The sequence below is a fragment of the Lontra canadensis genome, unplaced genomic scaffold, assembly GCF_010015895.1.
Source record: "Lontra canadensis isolate GAN:19392208 unplaced genomic scaffold, GSC_riverotter_1.0 scaffold93, whole genome shotgun sequence".
NCBI lineage: Eukaryota > Metazoa > Chordata > Mammalia > Carnivora > Mustelidae > Lontra > Lontra canadensis.
This window is the reverse complement of record NW_022631087.1, coordinates 3254805-3278164: the sequence shown is the minus strand read 5'-3', so window position 1 is coordinate 3278164 and position 23360 is coordinate 3254805. Positions and strand designations below refer to the sequence as shown.

Genomic DNA, 23360 nt, shown 5'->3' with positions numbered 1-23360 from the left:
TTCCTTAGGTCTTTCTGTCTTTAAGCACTGCTGGGAACTCTCTTCACTTGAAGGAGGGCCAGTCACCTGCTTCCGGGGCCAGCAGCACACACACGTTCTTTCCTGCAGGCCCCATGACCTCTGCGTGCAGGCATGCAATGAGAATGGATAGAGTGTGGGCTTTGGGGTCAGAAAGATCTGTTGAGTGAACATTCGTTGAGTGCCTACTACATGCTGTGTTGTGCCATGTACCAAAGGAGTCAAGATGAAAAGATCCAGCCCTTCCCTTCAGAGATTCTGTGTCCACTGCATGCGTCAGAACACAAATCTCATTGGTCAGAGACAAGAGGGGGGGTTGGTTGGCTTGTAGCAATGAAAATGCCAGAGGTACAGCTCTAAGTAAGAGCTTAGGGCTCATCCACACACTCCTGAGTTCAGCTTTCTTCTGCGTCGGCGTCACTGTGTTCATCTGGTAGCTCACAGTGGCTCAGGTTTCCATCCTGACGCTGTTAAGCCCGGCAGGACAAAACTCTTTCCTAGCCATCTCAACCAAAACCTGGAAGTGAGCCTTCTTTATGGATTGGCCTGCCCTGGGTCACATGACCATCCCTGAGCCAATCACTATGGCCCGGAAGTGGCACCTGCGCGACTGCCCAATCCCACATCACGTTTCCACCTCTGGAGACTGCTGTGGGACCAGTCACTGTGGCGGCCATGACCAAGGGAGACAGGGAGGGCTATGACGCCACGCGACATCAATGTTGTGCAGACTAAAATTACAGAGGTCCACTCCGGGCTCCTCGGCCAACGTAGCAGATGGAGTGTGGTATGTGGGGGTGGCAGTGGGGTGTGGGTGCTTGCAGAGGGCACACAGGAAAGGGGTACCCAACGCAGACTATGGAGGGGTGAAGTCAGGGAAGTCTTCCTGAAGGAGGCGGTGCCGCAGTCCCCTTGTAAAGAATGAGTAGGAGTTGGGAGGCTTTCCTTCATTTCCTTGTCTGTCATTTGTTGAGCATGAGCTGGGAGCCAGATGTTGAGGGAAGCACTAGGGAAACGGTGGCAAACAAGACAGACATATTGTCTCCCTTCCTGGAACTGATGGCTCAGGGGCTCAAAGAAGCTGAAGGTGAGTGAAAGTGAGTGGTCCTGTCCTTTCCAGGCCGGGTTACCTGGGGCAAGTTAACTAACCTCTGTGAACTGCTGCAGCCGTTAATTGGAGGTGATCAGCCAGAGTGCCTGATCGGGAGAGGAAGGTTCAGGAGCTCACCCAGTAGCAGTCATCGTAGGAGGGGCTGCCTTTCCTTCCCGTCAGCCCCCGGGGGCAGCTGAGGCCCTCACTCTGGGGGCCCACTTATGCCGTCTGGTCTCAGGGAGGGGTGTGCTCATGACCCGAATCACCTGGTTGGAGGCAGTCATTTCCTTCCCCCACTGAGCATCCACAGGACATCATGGTCCTTTTCCCCATGGGCTTTCCAGAATGTGAGCCCAGCCTTCTGAGATGCCTGATGAGATGCTCACAAATGGCCCCAACAGACCACCATATCCCCAGCTCTGCCCAGTTCCCGACCATGTGGGCCTGCAAGAGCCTACCCCAAGCCCGGGTCCACTTGGGCCTAGGACTCACTTTCCCTTCTGTAGATCATGGGCAGTACTCCCAAAGGCTGGGTCAGAGCTCCCCAATCCCACCTCCATGGGGGAAATCTCTGGGGGCCCATCAACAGGCCCTGGCTCCTCTCTTCACCTGGCCTGTTTGCCGAGTAGCCTGACTCCTTGGCAAAACCAGCAATGTGGCTTGGTTGGTGCTCGTCCCACCCAGCTGGAGGGGAGCGTGGACCCATGGTCTTCAGTCTCTCCCACACTGCCCCACCCATAAATCCCTTTCCTTGGCCCAGGGAAGGGGGGGGTCTGTGCCCCATGGGGTGCAACTGGTAGGTATTCTGGAAATTCATCGTTGGAAAACAGCCTCTTAGAAACCAGTTTTCTCTGGGTCTTGGTCCAGACTTCCATCTTCCATGGAGAAGAAACTTGATTTAGGAAGGCGTCTCAGGGCACAGGTCTCCTTAAACTGAAGGTGCCTCACCTTTCAGCCACTACAGCCAAATACGGGGACCCTGGTCAGAGAGCCCGGGGGGCTCTTAGAGCTCTGAGGACCAAAGGTCATCCTCAACTGTGGCTGCCGTAAGAATCCAATGAGAAGCTTTAAAAGCATGGAGAGAGTGTTCTAACATAGGGCAGGGCCCCCAGAGCTGAATGTTTACTCTGTGTGTGTTTGCTCGACTCTCCTGGTGATGCTGATGCACAATGAGAATCATACCTAGGCCTTCCCATTTTTCAGATAAGGAAACTGAGGCTGCAAGAAGAAGACGCTTACCCAAAATTATTGAGGAAATGACCAGCAAGCCTCCAGGTCACTGGTCTGCCCTGCTGAGAGAGAACAGGCTGCATTGTGTCCCGACTGGGAGGAAGGGTGGCTTGTTTGGATTGTGGAATCAGACACAATCTAGGTTTGGAAGCCAGCACGTGGCTGACTAAGCTCTCTGAGCCTCAGTGTCCCCTCAGAAAGATGGGTTCAACCTTCCTGACAGAGTTGTGGTGGGGGTTAGAGAATGGTCAGCCCGCACAGACAGCCTGGTACCCATCAGGAGGTGAAAAGGTATGAGTTTTCATCCTTTTCCTTCTGTAATCTGACATGCTGCTTTCTACAGCTGAATGAAAGAACTGAGCAAAGAGCCCGGAGATCTGTGTAATCCTGGCTCTATGACCATCCTGCTGTGTGACCTGGCCAAGCCACTCTGCCTCTCTGCCTCTATGGCCCTCAGTCGGACTTGGCCATGAGGATGAGAGAGTTGGTTCTAAGAACCCTCCGGCCATGATCTCTCCTCATTCCAGGCTTTATGGCTCAGAGACACAAATAGATCTCAGAGCAGGCGTGCCCCATGTGACCCTGGAGAATGAGGAGAGAAGCAAGAATATTGACACAAAGTCCCCTGTGACTTCCAAATCCAGCCACCACAAGGGAAGCCAAGTGTACGCCGGGGAAGACTTCTCCAGATACAACCATCCCCTTGTTGCAGGGTCAGAGTCCAGCATTGAGATCTTTCCCTGCAAAACAAACTGACCTTGCAGCCCTCGAGTGGCTGGAAAGGGAACAAAAGCACTGGGTCCAGAGGGCCAGGCCCCGGCCGGGAGAGCAGCCTGCCAGGCTCCCCTGCCTGCCCGCCCCAGGCTCAGGGCAGAATGCACCCTTTGTCCCCTGCCGGCTCTCATGGAGCATGGTCGCTGGGGCTCATAGGGCGGCCTGGGAGGGATTTCGGAGCCCTTCAAGCAGCTTTCCCAAGGGAAAAAGATCTCGGGAGTGGCCGGGTGTCCAGGATGTCTCCGGGTGGGGACAAGCTCCCCACTGCTACCGAGCCAGCCGGGTCCAGAGGGGACAGGGGCTGGGTCTTGAGACCTCTCCCACCTCTCATTCCTTCTCCCCCTCATCCTTCCTCTTTCTCTCTTGCTTCCTGGCTCCCTTTCTAGTCCCCCTCCTTTCTCTGTCTCTCTCTCTGTCCATCTGTGTCTCTGCTTTGTTTGTACGCCATTCTGTCCCTCCCGCTGCCTCTCCGTCTCCCTTCTGTCTTTCTTGCTGTATCTCGGTCTCTTGTTATTTCACCTGTCCGTCTCTGAACACATGCGCACGTCACTCTGTCCTGTGGCCTGTTTATCCATGCATCTGTGTCTCTCTGTCTGTCTCTACCTGTCTCTCTCCCTCTGCTCCCGCTTCCTGCTCCCTCCCCCGATGTTCACTGTCTGTCTATCCATCCTGCAGGTACAGGCTGTGGGTGGACAGCTGCTCAGAAATGTTTGGCGGCCTGGACATCTGCGCCGTCAAGGCCGTCCACAGCAAGGACGGCAGAGATTACATCATTGAGGTGAGGGCAGGCATGCCAGAGGGACAGAATCCACGTGCGGTCTCCAGCGTGGTCTGCTCTGTCCTTAGCCCTGGGGGTCCGGACACATGCGGCTGACTAGCAGCGGCTTCTCACCCACCGGCCTCACGCATCTCCCCATCCCCACTCTCGGCCGCATCTCAAGCCTCTGAGCTCCAGACATGAAGTTTGATGACCCCTGGGCCTAAGGGGAGAGGGAGCGCAGCAGGCCACGAGGCAGCAAGACTGTGGGCCATTGGGCCTCTGAAATTTCCTGCGTCCAAGTGTGTAAACAGGGCACGTTTCCCTACCCACGCAGAAATTCCGTCCTCTGTCCCTTCAGCACACTTGTGCTTAGGGGCTCCCCAGGGCTAGGCATGGGTGTGGCTCTGGGGACAGAGCTGTGACCCAGACAGGCATGGGGTGTGCAGGCTGGTGAGGAAGGAGGATGACGAACAAGTCATGGAGGGCACCGAACACAGGGGACAGAGCACTGCTGGGGTGTGAATGGAAGGGATGATGAAGAGCAGTAGAATTGTAAGAGAGAATCTCTCCACACCCCCCTGCATGCCTCACCCAGCCCCACAGCCGCCTGCCGTCCTCCAGGAGGGTCGCCTACCCGTGTACCTCTAATCCCACATTCTCCTTCCCCCGCTGACTTCCTGTCTGTGCTTCCCCCAGACCATCCCACAGTCCCCCTGTCTCCTCTAGGACTCCCCCTGTCCTTTCCTGGTCCTACAGTCTCCCCTCCCCCCACAGCTCCCTTCTGTGCTTTTCCTAATCCCACCATCCCCCTCTCTCCTCCAGGACTGCCCCCCACCATCCTTCCTGGTCCCACCGTCCTCCTCTGCACCCCAACCTCTCTCCCCTGCTCTGCCCACCCCCCCTCCCAGCACACACACACACACACACACACACACTCACAAACACAGCTCTGGTTCTTCACTGCTTTTCCCTGAAAATGCCCCTCTGGCCTCAGAGTTGTCCCTTCTCTCCCCAGCTGCACATCTCCGAGGCCACACCCCCATGACCCCTTGCAGGGGTCCCCTTCCATGGCCTTCTCAAACCGCAGGGGATGGGTGGTGCTGACACAAGGCCAGGACACGTGAGGGAGAGCCCTGCGGCCTCCCCCCCGGCCCCGCCCCGGCTTGTGGGCAGCTAATGGCAAGCACATGGCTGGGCGACCACAGGAGCCAGCCCGTCCTGCAGGCCCACGTGCCTGCACCGCTCTCTGGGACCCACAGCACGGCAGAGCCAGGTGATTCCATGGTCAGGAGCCCTGATGCTTTCTGCCAGCCACACCAGGAAGGGATCGGCACCCTGCCCGGGCAAGGGCCACCCTTGGATGGACACGGTCCCTCTGCCCGCCCCCCAGAGAGGCCAGAAAACTCCCAGGATGGGCTGTCCTGTATTTGCAGCTTCTGTTCTGCTCTGGAAAACAGATCTCCTCTCAAGTCTGGGAACCACTTTGCCTCTGGCAGCCACCATAGCTGAAACCACCACCCGCCTCAGGAACCCCTTCTCGGAGGTGGTATCGGAGGGGCCAGGAGCACTCCTGGCACGCATGCTTGCTTCTGAGCCAAAGCCAGGCTGCCTCCTGGAAGCACGAGTTCCCGCCCTCCTGAGCAAGCCCTGGGGGTTTGGGACCGGGTTGGACCAAGGGCCCTCTGCCTGAGGCGTTGCATCTCCTGAGACCCCTCAGGGCCCTCCTGTGTCGGCATCTCCTCACAGGGACCAGCAGACATGAGCTCAGCTGTGGCACACACGGAGTTATCCGTCCTTCGCTAATGAGCCCCTGCACGGGGCGCCAGGCTCCAAGCAGGGTGGTGGGGATCCAGCAGCGGCCATGGCGGCAGGGACACCTTCCATCTAGAGCTTCCATCCAGAGAGGGGACAACAATCATGGAGGAAGAGCTCCTTGACTCCCCTTCCCCTCCCTCCCATGAGTTTAGCATTCTCTCTGCCCTGAGAGCTCCTGCCTATTTGAGTTTTCTCAACATTTGTTCTGAGGAAACAAAAGACAGTACTCGTGGGCCCAGACGCCCTGCCTCCAGACATTCAGAGGGTCAGGGATGAAAGACCTCTTACATTTTTTTTTTTAAAGCAAAATTAGTGGGTTTGGACTTTAAAAAACAAGTAAACAACTTCTCAAAATGTTCCAAGGGGGAAAAAAAGATGACTTTTCAAATTGTTTTTTCTCTCAGAAACATTGCAAAGTTGTTCCCCTTGCTTTTGGGTTTACAGTGAGGTTAAGGGAGAAGGGGAGCTTGCTACCAGGAAGATAAAAGGTATTTTTTCCCAGTCAGGTAAAAAAAGACAGAAGAGATCCAAAAATACTGTTTTCTTCAGCCACCTCTGTGGTGAGAACATAAAAATTGTATGACATGTTTTGTGAAAATCCTCACAGTAGAATTCTCAGGGGAAAGACCCTTGACCTTGTCCTCCATGGCCTGTCCAGGGAACGATGTTGCTCATTGGAAAAATGTTTCCTTGGGGAGACCAGAGTATCCACTTCCTTTGGCTTTGTCCACCATGGGGATTCCAAAATGCTCTGACCTCAGGTTTGTTGTGGTGGCTGTTTTCTACTGCAGGGAGTGTAGGAAACAGAAACCAGAACAGAAAAAGGTGGGTAGGGTCAGGGGGAGGAAGGAGGACAGGCCTGTGTCCATCCAGACAGATTCCACAGTTATAACTCAGTTCAGCCCACATAGACCAAAAGGCTCTCTGTGTGCTGGGCACTGAGAGGACTCAGGACTCAGGCCCAACCCTCAAGGAGCTCAACTGAGGACAGTTCTTAGGACCGTGCTAGAATCCACATTCACATCCTTGAACTGGCTTCTCAGCCTCCCGACCACATGGCTGCTTTAGACACACAGGCCCCTAAATGCCCCCAAACCCCCCAGTTTACTTGAGGAAAACATGGGCCCCCAGGGGAAATGACCTGCCCAAGATCACACAGCAAGTCTGGAGCAGAACACAGGCTTGGATTCCAGGTTCCCGTTCCTGGTTTTCACCACAGAGGGCTGTTTCAGTGCTCAGGGAGAAACAGAAGGACCGTGGCTTGCTAGTAATGTGTCCTGGAACTTACTACTTGTTTGACACTCAGTTTCCTCATCATGATGATGAAGATGGTAGCAGTACCTGCCTCCAAGAGCTATTCTGAGATTGGTCCAAGATCATGCACACTCAGTCTTGGAACAGTGCCTGGCACGTAACGAGTGCTCAATAAAACACAGCATGCACTGGTATCCTGATCACTATGAGCAGGACTTAGTGCAGGGACCTTCCATCTCTCCGACGTAGGAACTATTGAGGACCTGTCTGTTGGTCCTGACCCAGGGCCCATCCCTGCCCTCAGGGACTCACAGTCTGGTTGGAGAGACACAGGTAAACAGGAGATGTCAGCAGGGTGGGTTAGCTCTCCGAGGAGTATGGGTGAGTCCCTGGTTAGAAGTCACCCAGATAGAGAAGAAGGGCTTAGCTGCATGTTCCGGGAAGGATGAAAAGGAATTCAGTGAAGAGTAAGCAGAGAGAATGGGCATTGATAAGGACGTAGTGGGAAGAGAGAACCTGGTGAGTCCAGAGCTTGGGAAAAGGGGAAACAAGGCTGTGCATTTGACGGCCGTGGCGTGGATGAACAGGCCCAGATTCCCACAGTGGAGGAGGGAAGAGAATGCCTGCCTAGGCCTCACTGCCCTTCCAGACCTTCCACAGATGCCCGTGCCTAGGAAGATCACCCATGGTTGGCCTTGTGTGACTTTGGCCAAGTCCCTTCCCATCCCTAGGCCTCAGTTTCCCCATCTGCAAAAAGAGCGGGATACACAAATGTAATATGTCAGGACCCCTTCCAACATAAGCACTTTGTCTCCTTGAGAAGCAGGCCATTCCCTGTGGAATGTGTTTCTCTCCAGGCACATGGTCTGCCAGAGCCCCTGAGAATAGGCCTTTCCTCATCCCTCTTCTCTCCGAACACAGGGTCAGCTCTGGCCCAGGTCATTTTTTGGTCATAAGTGAGCCCCCACCTTCACTGCTTCCGGCTTTGTGGAAAGCCTTGACCTTGGGCCAAAGTTTAGGAGGTGGGCCCCCAGCCTGGGCAGGAGCCAAGGTGGGAAAGGAGGGGGCAGAGACTGGCTCCCCAAAGAAAAGAGCAGAAAAGGTCAGCAAAGGCTTCCTGACCCTTGGTCACATTTCTGTAGCCCAACAAATGTAGGCTGAATCGAACCGAATCCTGAGAGCTGGTTCCACGGAACTGCGGGGATCTGGGTGTCTCTGTGGGAACCATTCCCAGCTGGAGGCGCTGGGCGAGGTGTTTGCCGGGAGAACATCACCATCTAGTGGCCGCTTCTGTCCCGAGCCCTGAGCCAGCCCTCCAGGGACACGCACTGCTTTCCAGGCTGCCCGGCTACCCTGGCATGGGGTTCCCTCAGGCCTCCTTTCTCTCCCACAGGTGATGGACAGCTCAATGCCCTTGATTGGAGAGCACGTGGAAGAGGACAGACAGCTGATGGCTGACCTCGTTATCTCCAAAATGAGCCAACTCCTGATACCGGGTGGCACAGTGCCCTCACCCCTGAGGCCTTGGGTAAGGTTCTCAGGAGCACAGGAGACTTTGTACCTGTGAGAAATGCTGGGCTGTCTGGGACTGGTGAGTCCCTGGATCCAAAGGAGATAGTTCTAGAATGGAACCAGCCTGGGGAGAAAGGAGTCGGGTGTGGATGGAGGCTGGGCATGCAAGTTTGCACCCCAGCACCCGCAGGGGAGTTTCGGAGGCTCTGAGACCTTCCTCCTTCCACCGTCACAGGCAGAGAAACGTTGCCTTGACTGCACCTGCAGGCAGAGATTATTAATGTAAGAAGTCGGTTGTCCCTTCTGTGCCCTCCATCCGGGGCCTGAGCAGGGAGCGGCGGGTGCGTGTGGGCGTGTGTGTTGTTGTGTGCATGCATGCGTGGGCCTGTGTACACACATGCCCTTTGTGTGTTCCCAGGACAACAGTCAATAGAGATTACTGTGTCTTCTGTCTCTCCATCCCCCAACCTCAACAAGCTCCCACACAGCTCCCTTCCACGGTCCTCACCGCAGATTACCAGATCGTTCTCCAAAGAATCTGCTAGCTCTCAGTTTTCTGGAAAAGCAAGTCTCAAAACCTACTCCCCGCTGCCCCCCACAAAAGCAGATCTATGATGATAGCTGTCGGAATGGTGGTTATACCTGAGGGGGTTGCTGGCTGGGAAGGTGTGTGGGGCAGCCTTCTCCACTGGAATGTTCTGTCCGGATCCCGGTGGTGGCCACACAGATGTATGCACACGTAAAAAGTCATGATGGTGCACTCTTAAGAATCGTGCGCCTTGCGGAAGTTTTACCTCAGTGATAACAAGATCTTTGTAAGTCCTGCCCTCCCACCCTGGAAGCAGAGGACTGTGGCAATCGCAGCAGGCTTCTTTCTTCTCCTGCTCTAGGCTCCACAGTCCAAACCAGCAAAATCCCCCGGGCCGGCCCACATGGGACCTCTGCTTGGACAGCCCCAGCCACGGCCACCTACACAAGGTAAGAGCCACAACAAGGGAGCCACAACAAGCCTCACCAAGGAAGATTATACAGGGATGTTGAAACGCCCTGAGGGGTCCATGTATGGTCTCCAGAAGGCACTCTGGAAAAATCCATCTTAATACTGTGTCCACAGAATATGGGCACTCCCTCTGTGTGCGGGACGAACGAGCCTGTGATGTCTGTCACCCCCTTCAACTCAGACAGGAAGGACAGGGAGACAGGGGAATTTGCTGAGTACTCAGCTGTGCTAGTCCCCCAGTGAGGGACTTTCTCATCTATCCCCCCCACCTTTTTTTTTCTTCTTTGTCTCCCAAGCACTCCCCAGTGAAAACATCAGTATCCTCTTTATTCCAGAGGTGGACGTGGAGGCTCTGCCCAAAGGAGCACAGTGAGAAAATGCAGGTTTATAGGTCTGGCTTTTCAGATCTTTGAGGAAGTGTCTGTTTCTTACCCACTGGTGGTGCCTGATTGTAGATTTATGAGACAAGCAGCCAGAGTGGAAGAGAAAGAAACACGGAACATTATATATGACTTTGTTGATGGAAATTCTCCCTCAAAAACTATGCCAGCATTACTGTGTAAATGCCACCACTTAGTAGAGAACGATCCGCTAGTGATGATAGGATGTAGCCGAGCAATAAATAACTTTCTCACGGAATGTCACCGCCTGGGTGTTCTCCTGCACAGACCTGGGGGGACACACAGGCCCCGCCGCCTCCCTCACAGCCAGAACCTTCCAGGCTCACTCACTGCTCCAGGGCCAGCTTAGAACCTATCAGAAAGGAAAAGACTTACTCCCACGTTGTGGCCTTTCCAGTCGCTTTGATTAAAGTAACATACTCATTGTTTCTTGGAAAATATCAGCCTTGGACATTAAATAGCTTTATAGACATAGACATTAAATAGATAAAGTGCCCCGTCCATGTTTCCTGTGTCTGTGTCTCTTCTCAGAAAAGCAGAAAGTAATTAAGAAAAGGGAAATTGCATAACTTCTATCACCATGCATTTGGACGTCGGGATTCTTCCTGAGGCAGATAGATGTGGTTTTGAATCCTCCTCTGCATCTCAGTACCCTTAAGCCTTAGGAAAGTCACGTCGTTTCTCTGAGCCTTGGTCTCCCCAGCGGTATAACCGCTGCCCTGGGGGGTTATGGGGAGCTGTCCACTGGCAGTGCAGCCGAAGCAGCTAGCAAGGTGCCCAGGGCGGGGGTAAGGCCCAGCTGGTGTTAGGTTAGTTTACTAGGAATAACTAGCTGTATAACTCTCACCATGTAACACTTACAATCAACAATGTGTGTCTTATTAACAGTTAAACTATCCGTGTTGTTCTTAATGATCACTACCGTTAACCACCCTTAGAAGGAAAGCAGCCCCACTCCCCTCCTGCCTAGCGGTAATTCCATCATTATAAATGTTCAAAAATAATTTATTCATCCCCCTGCCAGGCTCCTGGCTGTGCCTCCGCCCTGCCCTCTTCTTCCCCGCTCTGCCCCAGGACTTACTTTTTAAAACACATTTGAACAGAGCACTTTTAAAACAGAGGGCTACTGTATTCTGGTTTCCTCTCCCGCCCAGAGTACAGACATGCTTGATAAAGAGATATTATTTTAAGGGACATGGGGCTAAACACACTTTTAGTGAGTTGAAAAACAATCAATTAAAAACCAATTAAGATAATTAAAGCAATGCTCATTGAATTAACATTCAGATTAAAAATAACAAGGCTAATTAAAAAACAATGCTTTCACTGAGTTCCCAAAATAACAGGATCACATTATTAACTTGTTTGTTTGAACTCATCGTAAAAACTGAAGTTTTCTTTTAGAGAACCTCATAATTTTTTAGCACCAATCCTGTGCTTGGGCAAATACTTTCTATATATAAGTTAATGGGTTTTTGTATGTGCTGAAATTAAAAATACTAAATTGTTTGCTTTGCCAAGATGCTGAAAGAAATGAGTGTCTCTTGAGGAAGCCCAGGTATCTAAGTGGGATTCGACAAATAGTTAATAAATAAATGAATGAATGAGGATTCAGGTTTTTCCAAGATATTATTGGCCCTGGGATAGGGGTGAGGACGGGACGACTTGAGATAAAAGTAGAAAACAGAGGTTTCCTTTGACCGGAAGTGGGTTTAAAACACACGAGAGTAAGCCAGCATTTAGAAATCAGGAACTTTGGCACAAATCTCTGGATTTCAGGTTCTCTGGATAGAGCAGAAGCTCTGGAAGCCAGGGGCCTAGGTTCCTCCTCAGACAGTGTCCCCACAGTGGATCCCACGGGCTCCCTGGGACAGCAGGACTCCGCCGTTTGCCTCAAGCTCCGCTCTTCCCTATTGTCACCTTCACAGCCATGTCTGTAGTGTCGATCCTTATTTCCTTTAGCTTTCATCTTCCGACCTATGTTTGTATCTCAAGGGGAAAATGTTTTTAAAAATTTAAAGTAGCAATCTGCTCGGGCTGCCATGAGGTTTTTGGATATTTGCCTGCTTCATTTATTGAGCTGTTTGGTTTGAGATTTCTGGGGCCCTCCGAGCCCCTGGGACAGATGGTGACAAAGGTGGGTGCACAGCAAATCAAGGCCATGTGCGGCCAGTTGCTTCCTCTTTGCTGCCGTTCAGTCCAGTGTCTGAGGTGCTGCCCGGGCTCCCAAGAACGTTCGTGGGCGGGGGTGAGGCGGGGGGTGGGGCTGTCGAGTGGCTGCTCTGAGGGCCTCATTTTACAGATGAGGGCCCAGAAACCCAGAGAACCCAGAAATCCAGAGAAAAGGGACTTACTCATGGCGCCATAGCAAGTTAAAGCAACAGTGGAGTTAAGACCCCAGGCTCCTGGTGCCACCAGTGTGGTGCAACAGCCACCAGACATGCAGGGGTGCCCTCTGCAAAGGTGCCGGCTGGGATGACATGGGGGAGGGGGGCAGCCCCTCCTGCACCTGACTCAGAGGGGCCACCCCTGGAGCATAGCACCTTTTCTTCATTTGCACAAAGATGTGAGGACTGAGGGCAGCCCTGCGTGGCATAGTTTGTGGGGTTTGGGGGTTTTGTTGTTGTTGTTGTTGTTGTTGTTGTTGTTGTTGTTGTTGTTGTTTTTAAGGAAAAAAAGAACAGGAAACAGAGCTTTTGGGTCAAAGAGAGCTAAGCTTGAATCTTGGCTCTCTGATTAGAAGTGACAGCTTGAGCAAGTCACAGTATATCTGGGGCTCAGCCTCTTTGAAAAATGGGGACACATTTGTGGGGATCATGCCTGCTGCCCGGCTGCCAAGCCCTAAGTTCGGGGTATAGTGTGTTCAGTAAGACCAGGGGAGGGCAGATGAGCGGAGGTCGTATTATGAAAAGGCCCCAGAGACGGGCCCCAGTCCCTTTCAACTCCCCGTCTCCTCACCTGTCTGAAGTTATCTCAACAAAGCCAGACGAAGACAACCATGGTGCTGCCCACTCTCCCAGGAGCAGGGCACCGTCTGCTTGGGCAAGATGCAATTCACAATCAGGATCCCCGATACTCTCAGGCTTCCAAAGTGAGGAGAGAGCACCTTGCGTGCCTGGGGCCTTGGAGTTCCACTTGGAAGTCATTTCTGGGTGGCTAAAATGTCCCCAAGCTTACGATGCCCCTTTGCTTGTCCATGAAGGCTCTTTGCAGCGAGAGGGAGAAGCCAAGACCCCATGAGCTTCCTACGGCTACCCCTACTATCTGGGAGACCTTGGGGACGCTCAGTGTGCATCTCTCCTTGAGAAGGATGGCGTCTTCCCTACCAGCCCCTCCCTAGATCAAATGATATATATGTCTTTGAAAGTTCTTAGAAAAGTTTAAAGAGCTACTGGAAAGTAAGGGATAATCCATTGTCTCAAAACCAATACATCTTCAGTGTGGAAAACATCAGTGAGCAAAAGGAAGAGAATTAACCCCACCACTTTCATAATCATTGAGCCATGCCTCTTACTCAAAGCGTGGAGAGCAGAAGGATCACCTGGGAGCTTGTCAGAGACGCAGAACCCCAGAGCCCGCCCGTAGCGGTCTGCGTGGGCCTCCATAAAAAAATGCCATAGACGGAGTGGCTTCAACAAAAGATATTTATCCTCTCTCCGTTCTGGAGGCTGAAGTCCAAAGTCAAGGTGCCAACAGGGCTGAAGGCCAACAGGCTGTTCTCTCCATGGCTTGTGCACAGCACCTTCTTACTGTGTCTTCACATGGCCTTTCCACGTGTAGCCCTCGGCCTGTGTGTGTGTGTCTCTCTCTCTTCTAAGGATGCCAGTCCTATTGGATTAGGGCCCCACCCTTATGACATCATTTAACAATAATTTGTTCCTTTAAAGCCCTATCTCCAAATACACTCACCTTGAGGGTGAGGACTTCAAAGTGTGAATGGGGGGGGTGGGGCACGGTTCAGTCCACAACACTCTCCCTCCCATACCTACTATATCAGAATCTTCATTTTGACAAGATCCCCCAGTGATTCGTGTGCACATTAAAATTAGAGACACACTGATTTGAGGGGACAACTTTCCAGTCTTCATGTTTTATGGAGCTACATCCATACATGTGTGCTAAAATGGAATAAGCCTGTACATGCTATTTTGTAAGCTGCCTTTTTGTTCCGTGGTATATATTCAGCACATATTATCAACAACGTTCTGTCATTTACTATGATTCTGCCACAATATATAGTGGCCACAGCATATTCCATTATACAGATGTATCTTAATGTCGATCAGTTGCGCAATTGGGCATTTATATTGTTTTCAGCTTTTCACTGTTATAAAAAACTGTAATGGACATCCTTGAAGCAACCAGGTTTATCTTAAAAACTTGACCATCATCATCTTTCCCCCTGTAGGGGGCCCTCGCCAAACTCCGACCCAGCAGCCCGTGCGATCCGGAAGCCCGTCCCAGCAGCGGCTCTCCCCGCAAGGCCAGCAGCCCCTGAGCCCCCCATCCGGATCTCCACAGCAGCAGAGATCACCAGGCTCTCCGCAGCTGTCCCGGGCTTCCAGTGGCACGTCTCCAAACCAGGCCTCCAAGCCAGGCGCCCCCCTCACCTCCCAGCCCCGCCCCCCTGTTCAAGGCCGAAGCGTCTCCCAACAGGGCGAAGAGTCCAAGAAGCCAGCACCACCTCATCCTCATCTCAAGTAAGTGCTCTGGGATTGGGTAGGGTCAAGGGTGGAGCTGGGCTGGGGGCAGAGCTGGGCTGACTCAGGACTGGGACTCGAAGACAGAGGGCCTCACCCAGATTTTAAATGGTCCAAAGCCTAGAGGATGGAACTTGGATGGCCGGCAGGGCTCAGGAGGTCAGAGTACAGCATAGTTCCCATGGCCATCCTCCAGATACACACACACACACACACACACACCAGTTCTCTCTTGCTGCATGACAAACCTCCCTGAAAGAGTAGCTTAAGAAAACAGCCATTTTCTGTATTCGTAATTTTTTGTTTCAGCAGTTTATGCTGAGTTTGACTCAACTGGGAGGTTCTTCTCCTCGTCTCTCCTACAGAGTTGCCAGATAAAATACAGGATGCCCAGTTAGAGTTGCATTTCAGACAAGTGATGAATAATTTTGAGTATAAGTATATCCTCAAAATTGCATGGGCTATACTTATACTCAAAAAGTATGTTCTTCATCTGAAATTCAGATTTAACTGGGTATCCTGTGTTTTTGTGTACTAAATCTAGCAGCCCTACTCCCCTGGGATCATTGATATGGCTGCGGTCATCTGGTGTCTTCACTGGGGCTGGATGGTCCAAGAGGGCCTTACACACACATCTGCTGTCAGCTGGGCCTCTCTCTCTCTCTTTCATGGGCCACAACCTCCAGAAGGCTGGGTCCCACCTCCTCACATGGTAGAATTCCATCCCCACAGAGCACAAGTAGAAGCTTCAAGGCCTCTGGAGGCCCAGCTTTGAAGGCACACAAGGTCATTTCATCCCACTACATGCTTTTGGTCAAAGCAACTCACATGGCCAAAGAGACCCTCAGTAGGAGGGCCTGCAAAGCCACACTGGGAAAGGCTAGACCCCAGGCATGGGGGGGAACTGTGGCTGTCATGCCATGTTTGTAAACAACTCATCATGACACACATACGTGTCCCCTTTCCTCTCAAGCCTCTCCCTCGGTTTGAGGTCAGAAAGGTCCCAGATGTGTTTTTCTTGTGAAAGCCCCTCCCTTCCTTCAGTGCCAAGCACTGATGTCGATAAGCATAGCCTCACTCCCAGCAGCCCTTGCCCACTTACCGCATGCCAAGTACTTCACCTGAGGTTTTTCGTCAATTCTCACAGCTTAGTAGTTAGTAACTGTTATTATCCACATTTTACGAATGAGGAGATGAATAACTTGCCAGAGTTCCCACTGTTGGAGAGCGGAAGAGACAGGATTGAGCACAGGACCAGTCCGCGGATTGGGCTAACCATAATGTGTTTGAATGGGTCATCCATTCTCGTGGCTCAGAGATCTAAAAGATATCAACAATAGCAAAGGTACACAATGAAACACTTTCCTCCCACCTCATTCCCATCCAGAACCTTCTGCCCTCTGCTCCCCAGAGGTGACCGCTGTTCTTAGCTCCCTGTGTGCCCCTCCCGTGTTTCCTCGCACAAACACAAAAATACATGTTGGTTCCCATCCCCACTTTTTCCAAATGGTAGTGCTTCCTATCCACCCCAGCCTCCTTGCTTTTCACGTTTAACATTAAACCCTAAAGTTCATCCATCAGTTCACTGAAAATGCTTCCTTTTCACAGCTGTCATACGTTATTCCTCTGTAGAGCTGAATTACAGTCTAACCCTTCCACCGCAAACAGAAATTTGGTTTGCTCTTGCGGAGAAGGCTACAGGGAATAACCTTGCACACGCACTGCTTCTCACATATGCAGGATCAGCCGTAGAGAAGATGCCAGCAAGGCTGTTGCTGGATCCAAGGAGAAAGGCATTCTGAATTTGATGGGTATTAGCAAGAGGTCCCCTAGGAATTATGGCCCGTGGTTGAAAGCTCAGACTCCAGAGTCAGACCACCTGGTTTCGAATGCCAGCTCTCCCCCTGCGAAAGCTGTGTGACCTCAGAAACATGGCTCAACCTCTCTGTGCTTCTACTTCCTCACACGCACGATGGGGACAACAGTACTTACCCCACAGGGTTATTACGAAGATTAAAATGAGCTTATACACAGTTAGTGCTTAGAATGCGTCTGGCAATTTATAGATGTATCTAAGACAGCCTTTCTCCACTCAGCCCATCCCAGGACAGGCGGGGGCTTTGGAATTGGGGATAGTAAGTACCGACCCTATAGCAATCCAGCTAAAAATACTGAAACTCCTGATTTACTGCTTATTTGTTTCAGTTCAAGTTGGCGAGTATTTGCCAGTTCCCCAGTCTGCACCTAGTTCTGGACGAGGCCCTTGCAGGATAAGCAAGGGGTACAAGATGGTCCCCATTTAGGAGAGGATTGGGGTTTTATGGTGATGACAAGACTGTGTGGAACTTTCTCACACTTTGGCCTTTTTACAGCAGCTCTTATGTGTGTCACCCCACCAGAGGGTGGGCCTCCTGAGAGCAAGGCCCCAGTTACATCCATCTCCATGGCCCCGTCACCAAGACTTAGGCTGGCACCAAGGCTCAAACAGTGGGCACCCTGAGAATCCCGAGGCAGGCCAAAATCAGTAGTAAAGGCTTCAGGGAAAAGGTGGGAACTGAAGCCCCGAGTGGGAGAGAAGCAGCCCAGGGGTGAGCTCGACTGGCCCTCCTTTTCATCGATGTCCTTTTCATCGAAGGAGGCCCTGAGCTGCAGGTCACTTGGTGAGGCCGAGGGGGCAGATGGCAGAGCGGGGTCCAGGACACGGGCTTCCTGATTCCCAGACTAGTGTGAGGAAGGGCAGGAGGAGCCACCACAGTCTGATGCTGATCCAGAAAATTCACAGTTGGCCAACAGGTCTGTGCACGGAGGTGCCGGCTGGGAACGCCTGCCCTCTGAGCAGCCTGGCTTAGTGGGCAGAACGTCAGCCTTGGGTGCTCCCCAGTTACCTGATGTGAGCCCCGATTTCTGCACCAATCACCACTGTACAGGTGAAAGGCTGTGTGTCATGCATTTAGCATCACGTAAGCGTTGGGATGCCTGGTTTCCGGTCATCACATCCTCGTGATGACTGGGTTCACCCAGCCGGCTTCCAGGCAAGCCGCAGTGACTGGTGTCCCAGGCCCGGTCGCCCCCAACCCCCCTCACCTTTCTGTTTCAGCAAATCCCAGTCCCTGACTAACAGCCTCAGCACATCTGATGCTTCCCAGCGCGGGACCCCAAGTGAAGACGAGGCCAAGGCTGAAACCATCCGCAACCTGAGGAAGTCCTTTGCCAGCCTGTTCTCTGACTAACCCAGCCAGGGCTGGGACAGGGGAGTGCTCCGTTCCACCCGCCCTTCTCCTGTCTCACCTTCCTTCTCAGCCTTGGTTCCCGATGGGAACAGAATGGAGGGACTGAGAATATACTCTCTAAATGCCTTTGACCCAGGAACTGAGTATGTATACGTGTTCCCCCTCCCTTTACCATGACATTCCAGCGTCAGCCAACTCAGTAGTGGGCCTTTGAGAGCCTCCAGGTTCCTCAGATCAGGCCCTAAAGGCATCACATCACCCTGCCCACCCACATGCTTGCTCCCCTGCCTCAGATAACCAAGTGAAATGTCTGTGTGTGGCTAGTTTTCCCATTTCTTGTTAGTGTTTTGCTTGCCTTCAGGCAAAGGCCCCCTCTAGGCCTGGCCCGCCTTCCATCAGGTGCAGGCACTGGGACCTCAGTGACATTGGAGGCAATAATCCTCTGACAGTGTTTTGCAAACAGAAGGAGAAAAGCCCAGCCAGGGGCACCTACTACCTAGCCATGCTAACTCCATCCAGGCTCAAGATCACCCCTCAGACCAGCCAGGCTGAACCCCATCCCACGTGGCCACCGGTGGGATCTAGAGAACCGTGGAAAGAAATCAGATCCTGTGTGACAAGTGGGGCCTTCCAGAACACAACAGAAATGGAGGGGAAGTCTTGAAGAGCTGCTCACGCCCAGATTGGACAGCCAAGAGCAGACCACAGGTTCTTTGATGAATCATCTCTAGTTCCAAGAGGAGGAAAATGCCTTCAACTTCCCAAGGTGGGAGTCAGCTTAGGGCTCCTCCAAGCCATTCTGTGTTACACCACGAGTAACTCTGAATTCCCGCCAGGAACGCTGTCCCCTCCTCCAAGATAGAGGACGAGCCAGAGAGAGTCCGCGAATCAGTGGCTCAGGCTGAGAAAGGGCTGTGACAGCAACTTTGAGGCTGGCATGTCCGGGGCTGTTGCCAGCAAGGCCCGGTAGGTTACTCAGTTATAAAAGGGTCCCATGGTCAAATATGTTTAGGAAACACTGTTTCTATTTCTTGTTTTGAGGTTGGTAGTACACATTACATGTCAAAGGCCCTCCGGCCTCCTGCAGTAAAGAAATGAGCTTTTACCTTGCTTAACCCAAACTTATCTGACAATACCAGTTCCCTGCAGAACTGGCAAAGGTCCCGACTCCTTTCCCAAAGCTCTTTCCCTACATCAGACTGCCTCCCGTAATCAGACGGGAGGGCTGCCCCCAGTTACCACGCACCCGGTGCTATAAACATTGCAGGTGCCAGAACCAGCCTCCTGGGCTTGAAAAGAGCCCAGGACGTTAGAACATAGTCACCGCGCTCTCCCCTTACAGCCTACTTTGTGACTTGAGACATGTCTTCCCCTCCCTGTTGACAGAGAAAGAGAGAGGGAGGTGACACTGAACTTTTCCTTGGCCTGGAGCTACATTCTAGAGGAGAGGAAGCTTGTAGGACAGGGTGTACCACCGCCACCAAGCCCACATGATTGGAAGATCAGGAACACAGAAAACACCCGAGGCAATCATCACTCACTTGCATGGGAGATTCAGATCTGAAAAAGTCAACCTCACTTGATTCTCACTTAGTAATTAATCAAATGCAACCCAAAACACACAACAGAGGGGTCATAGGCCAGACAAAGTTTCTTGAAGTGTGGGCGCAGCTAGCTTCATTTCAGACCAAAGGAGTCAGGATTTCTGGTCATAAGGCCCAGACCCGTATGTTGGTCAGTCTCCCTGCATAGTTCGCGCGCATACTTTAGTGCATACTGAAGTCAGCCCAGCAGCCCCTGCTGAGCGGCGTGGGAAGGCCACGCGGCAAGAGCAGCACTGGTAGGGATGCTGTACACCCAGGGACCCGGTCCTCTGGTGAGCCGAACCCCTGGTTCCATGAACAGGATTGCCTGGCTGAAATGTTCCCACTTCCCTATAATCTGTCCCTTCCCTAAAAACATCTCAACTTTCAAGCTCGAGCTCCCAGATACTCCAGCCACAGTACCACACACTTTTCTCATCCGGCCAGGCATCCCGATTTCTAGAACCGTGCACACGTGATCTGTGACAATAACACCACAGCCAGCACATTGGAAGCAATTTTCCACTGGAAAATTTGAGCACTGAGACCAAGAGTGGTCTTGGCAAGAGCACGGAGCCCCAAAACGGGCTGTTTGCTCACATGGGCTAGCACATGTCCCTTCCAAACTCTTCACCTTTCATAGCTGTGACATTTTGGAATGGGAAAGGACAAAAGGAAGTGAGGAAGGGAGTCACTCTGGAGGTTCTGAAAGGTTATATGTTGTTTTGCTTTCGACACAAGGGAGGCCTAGCATTGTCCCTCCAGGCTGACTTAATGAGGCTGAAACTTGAGGAAGAGCCCTTTGGTTTGTGCTAAAGTGACACACAATGGGGTTTGAAGAAGGTAGCCTCAGGGGACACTGTCGCCAGCACGAGAAAATACCATGGTCTTCCTCCTGTGGCCATGGTGAGATGGTTCTGTGGCTTAGGTGTAAAGTCGGCTTTCCAGGGATACTGAATGTACACACCCTCTCTCTTCCATTACCTCCCGGGGTTCTCCTCACCATCACTGCACTCCCTCCAAACGATCATGCCTGCGGAGGAGGCAGGGAGGACGGGCCCTCACTCACACGGTCACAAACACCGTAGCAAAGCCCGGGGAGCCGCCTCCTGACATTCCCTTGGAGTCTTCGGTGGAAGGAGCCCTGGGGAAATCAAGCTGGCAAAGGCAGCTTGAGGAGCAGCTATGTGAGTCAAGCACGGGGCACACTGCTTGGCGCACAGGTATCCAGGACATATTTTAGGTACTAGTAAAACGTACACAAAGTGTGAAGATTGGAGAAAAAGGCTGTCTTCAGAAGAGCTTCCGTGCAAGGAAGTCACTTGCCCAGGAAAAGAATCAGTCTGAAAAGGAATGGGAGCAGAATCAGGGGGCCAGGAGGCCTCCCCCATGGGGCACGTGGCCAGGGGGGCAGGGGTGGCCACAGGGGTACCGGGGCCAGCCAACTGTGCATCGGCACAGTCAGAAGAGGCCGTGGCGAGTGGACCAGGACAATACGATGGCTCGTACAGCAGAGACCAAGACTGAGCGGCCCCGTGCAGACCATGCATCACATCAGAGCCCAGCAAAGCCTCGCAGACAGCCGGGCTCCCCCAGCTCCAGGCCTCTCACAGGCACAGTGGGTCCCTTTGGAGCCCGCCCCTCCCAGCACCAGGGAGCAGACCCCTCGTGTTTCACTCGGCGTCATGGGACAGGTCGGGGGCTCGTTCTGCTTTACGTGTTTAGCACAGGTGAGAGGACACGGGTCAGAGTCAGAGCTGAAGCCGGTTAAGTCAGGCAGGTGGAGGCAACAGCCGCGGAATCAGCTGGAGGACTAGCTCAGAGCCTAAGTGCATTTTCCTTGTATCACGCGCTTTCTTCATCCTGGAGAGCACACCGGCTGGTTACTAACCCCACTGACAAGGGTCAGAAACTGTCCCCGACTCCCACACAGTCAGTGATAAAATTCCGAGGTTCAGTGTAATATTTGGACTCTAAGAGAAAGCATTTGGGGTTTGGTTGGAGATGAATTGGAAGTTTGGGCAACAAGCAAGTCAGATCGGTCCATTAACCAAACAGAATGCAGAAAGGGCGCAGAGGCTCCCCTGTGTGTCTGCACAAAATAGATGACAAAATAGACAAAATGGATGAGATCAGGACTCTTAGATGCTGGGCTGAGAGCTCTCTCGAGCGGCCAGCTGAGAGGAAGAGGAGAATGGCCAGGACGTGATTTCTGAAATCAGGGCAGCATTCCTTTAAGGGAAAACCAATCAAAAATGAAATGTTCCTTCTACAATGCACATGTGTGAATCCTTTAAATTCCCCCTTGCCTTCCATGGTTTGTGTTCCAATTACTCGGTCTTCCCACTTGTGGTTCCCATTTCCAAACTCTCACAGTGTCAGCATCTGCTACCTGCGGTCTTCCGCTGAGTCTCGGGCAGAAGCAAGTTAGCACTTGGCAGCCACCGCCCAGAGAAGGAGAAAGGAAAGTCCTGGCACCCGTCCCGAGCCCAGGGAGCAAAGGGCAGAGAGTCGGGCTCCTTCAAAATAAGAATTACGGAGATCTGAGGCTAAGCAGTGATCTCAGAACCTGGAGCACCAAGAGTGAGAGGACAAAATTAACCATTTTTACAGAGGGAACCACAAAACCTTCCATCAGAGGGAAAGGATACCTCCCATGATTTGCTGTCCAGCCATGCCAAACCATATCTTCCATTTATAAAGAGAAGGGGAGGGGGCGCTCCTGGGTGGCTCAGTTAGTTAAGTGTCTGCCTTCAGCTCAGGTCGTGATCCTGGAGTCCTGGGATAGAGTCCCATGTTGGGCTCCCTGCTCAGCCTGCTTCTCCCTCCCCCTCTGTCCCTCCACCTGCCTGTGCTCTCTCTCTCAAATTGATAAATACTTAAAAAACAATAAAACTAAGTTTAAAAGAGAAGAGAGAGAGAGAAGGGGGATAGAGAGAGTGAGCTCCTGTTAGTAAAATTAACAGTAGGAGGAAAATACGGTGCCACAGAAAGTCGTTAAGGCTCCAAGCCACCGAAGAACCATCTTACCGCAACGCTTCCAGTGGCGCTAGACGCTATCCCGCCTCCGGCCCAGTAGGATCGAAGTGATGTCAGAAGGTCACACAGTGCGCATGCCGCCGCCAAACAGTGATCTCACCCTCATGACCCACCAGCAATACACAGGGCTCCACAGTTTCAGCCGAATGAAAAGCATGTAGTTTACAAGCTTCTAAACTATAAATTTAGCTATTCAAGAGGAAAAGCTTTGAGGCTGGTTTAAGGATTTAGAACAAACTGCCGTTCGAGGACTGCAAATCCAGGCATAGGGCACACCGCCAATATGCTCCCCTAAGACATGTGTCACGCTGGCCCGGAAGCCGGAGGTGTGTTGGAGGGAGGAGCCCCTGCAGCCACGGGACACCAGCACCATTCGTGGACCTCTCGAGGGCCCTTCAAAAACGACTGCATTTTGCAAACTCATTGTTTTATAGTATTTGGTGCTTCTGGTCATCACTATGTTCTCCCACTACACATGCGCGTGCGCACACACACACACGCACACACATGCACTGCAGCCTAACACCACAGACGCCCACGGAAAAGTGTAGAGATAGAGGAGGGTGTACTTGGACCCACCAAAGCTTCAGGTAATTCTTCAGCCCAGACCCAATTAGAGCCACACTGCATCTAGTGGACACTTGTTTTTTTGAAAAGCTGTCCTATAGCTCAGCTATCACAAAATACCACAGAAAGAAATGTCAAAGCCCCAATCCTTTGCCTATGTACATTAAGCTACTACAGGCGGCGTGGCCTCCAGAAAATCCTATTGACTGAATTTTCTTCACTGTGATGGGAATAAAGACTATATGTGTAGCAAAAAAAAAAAAAATATTTTCACATGTATGTAGGACTCAAAATATTCTTGCGGCATAGAACATTCCAAGCCATTTCCTTATATGCAAAACAGATTTTTTAAAAAGCAGGAAGACATTGACAATATTCCTAAAT

At 52.2% G+C, this 23360-nt stretch overlaps 1 protein-coding gene across 2 annotated transcripts in view; it reads left to right on the top strand.

Moving 5' to 3' along the window:
* The window catches only part of SYN3 (synapsin III), a 449127-nt gene extending 429620 nt beyond the window's left edge, over positions 1–19507 (top strand). For both annotated transcript variants that reach the window (XM_032836530.1, XM_032836531.1), the window contains exons 10-14: positions 3791–3893; positions 8338–8472; positions 9347–9434; positions 14266–14557; positions 17655–19507. In XM_032836530.1, the coding sequence (XP_032692421.1) occupies positions 3791–3893; positions 8338–8472; positions 9347–9434; positions 14266–14557; positions 17655–17787 (751 nt within the window). In that variant the 3' untranslated portion in view covers positions 17788–19507. The remainder of the gene's footprint in view (positions 1–3790; positions 3894–8337; positions 8473–9346; positions 9435–14265; positions 14558–17654) is intronic.
* The last annotated feature ends 3853 nt before the right edge of the window (positions 19508–23360 follow it).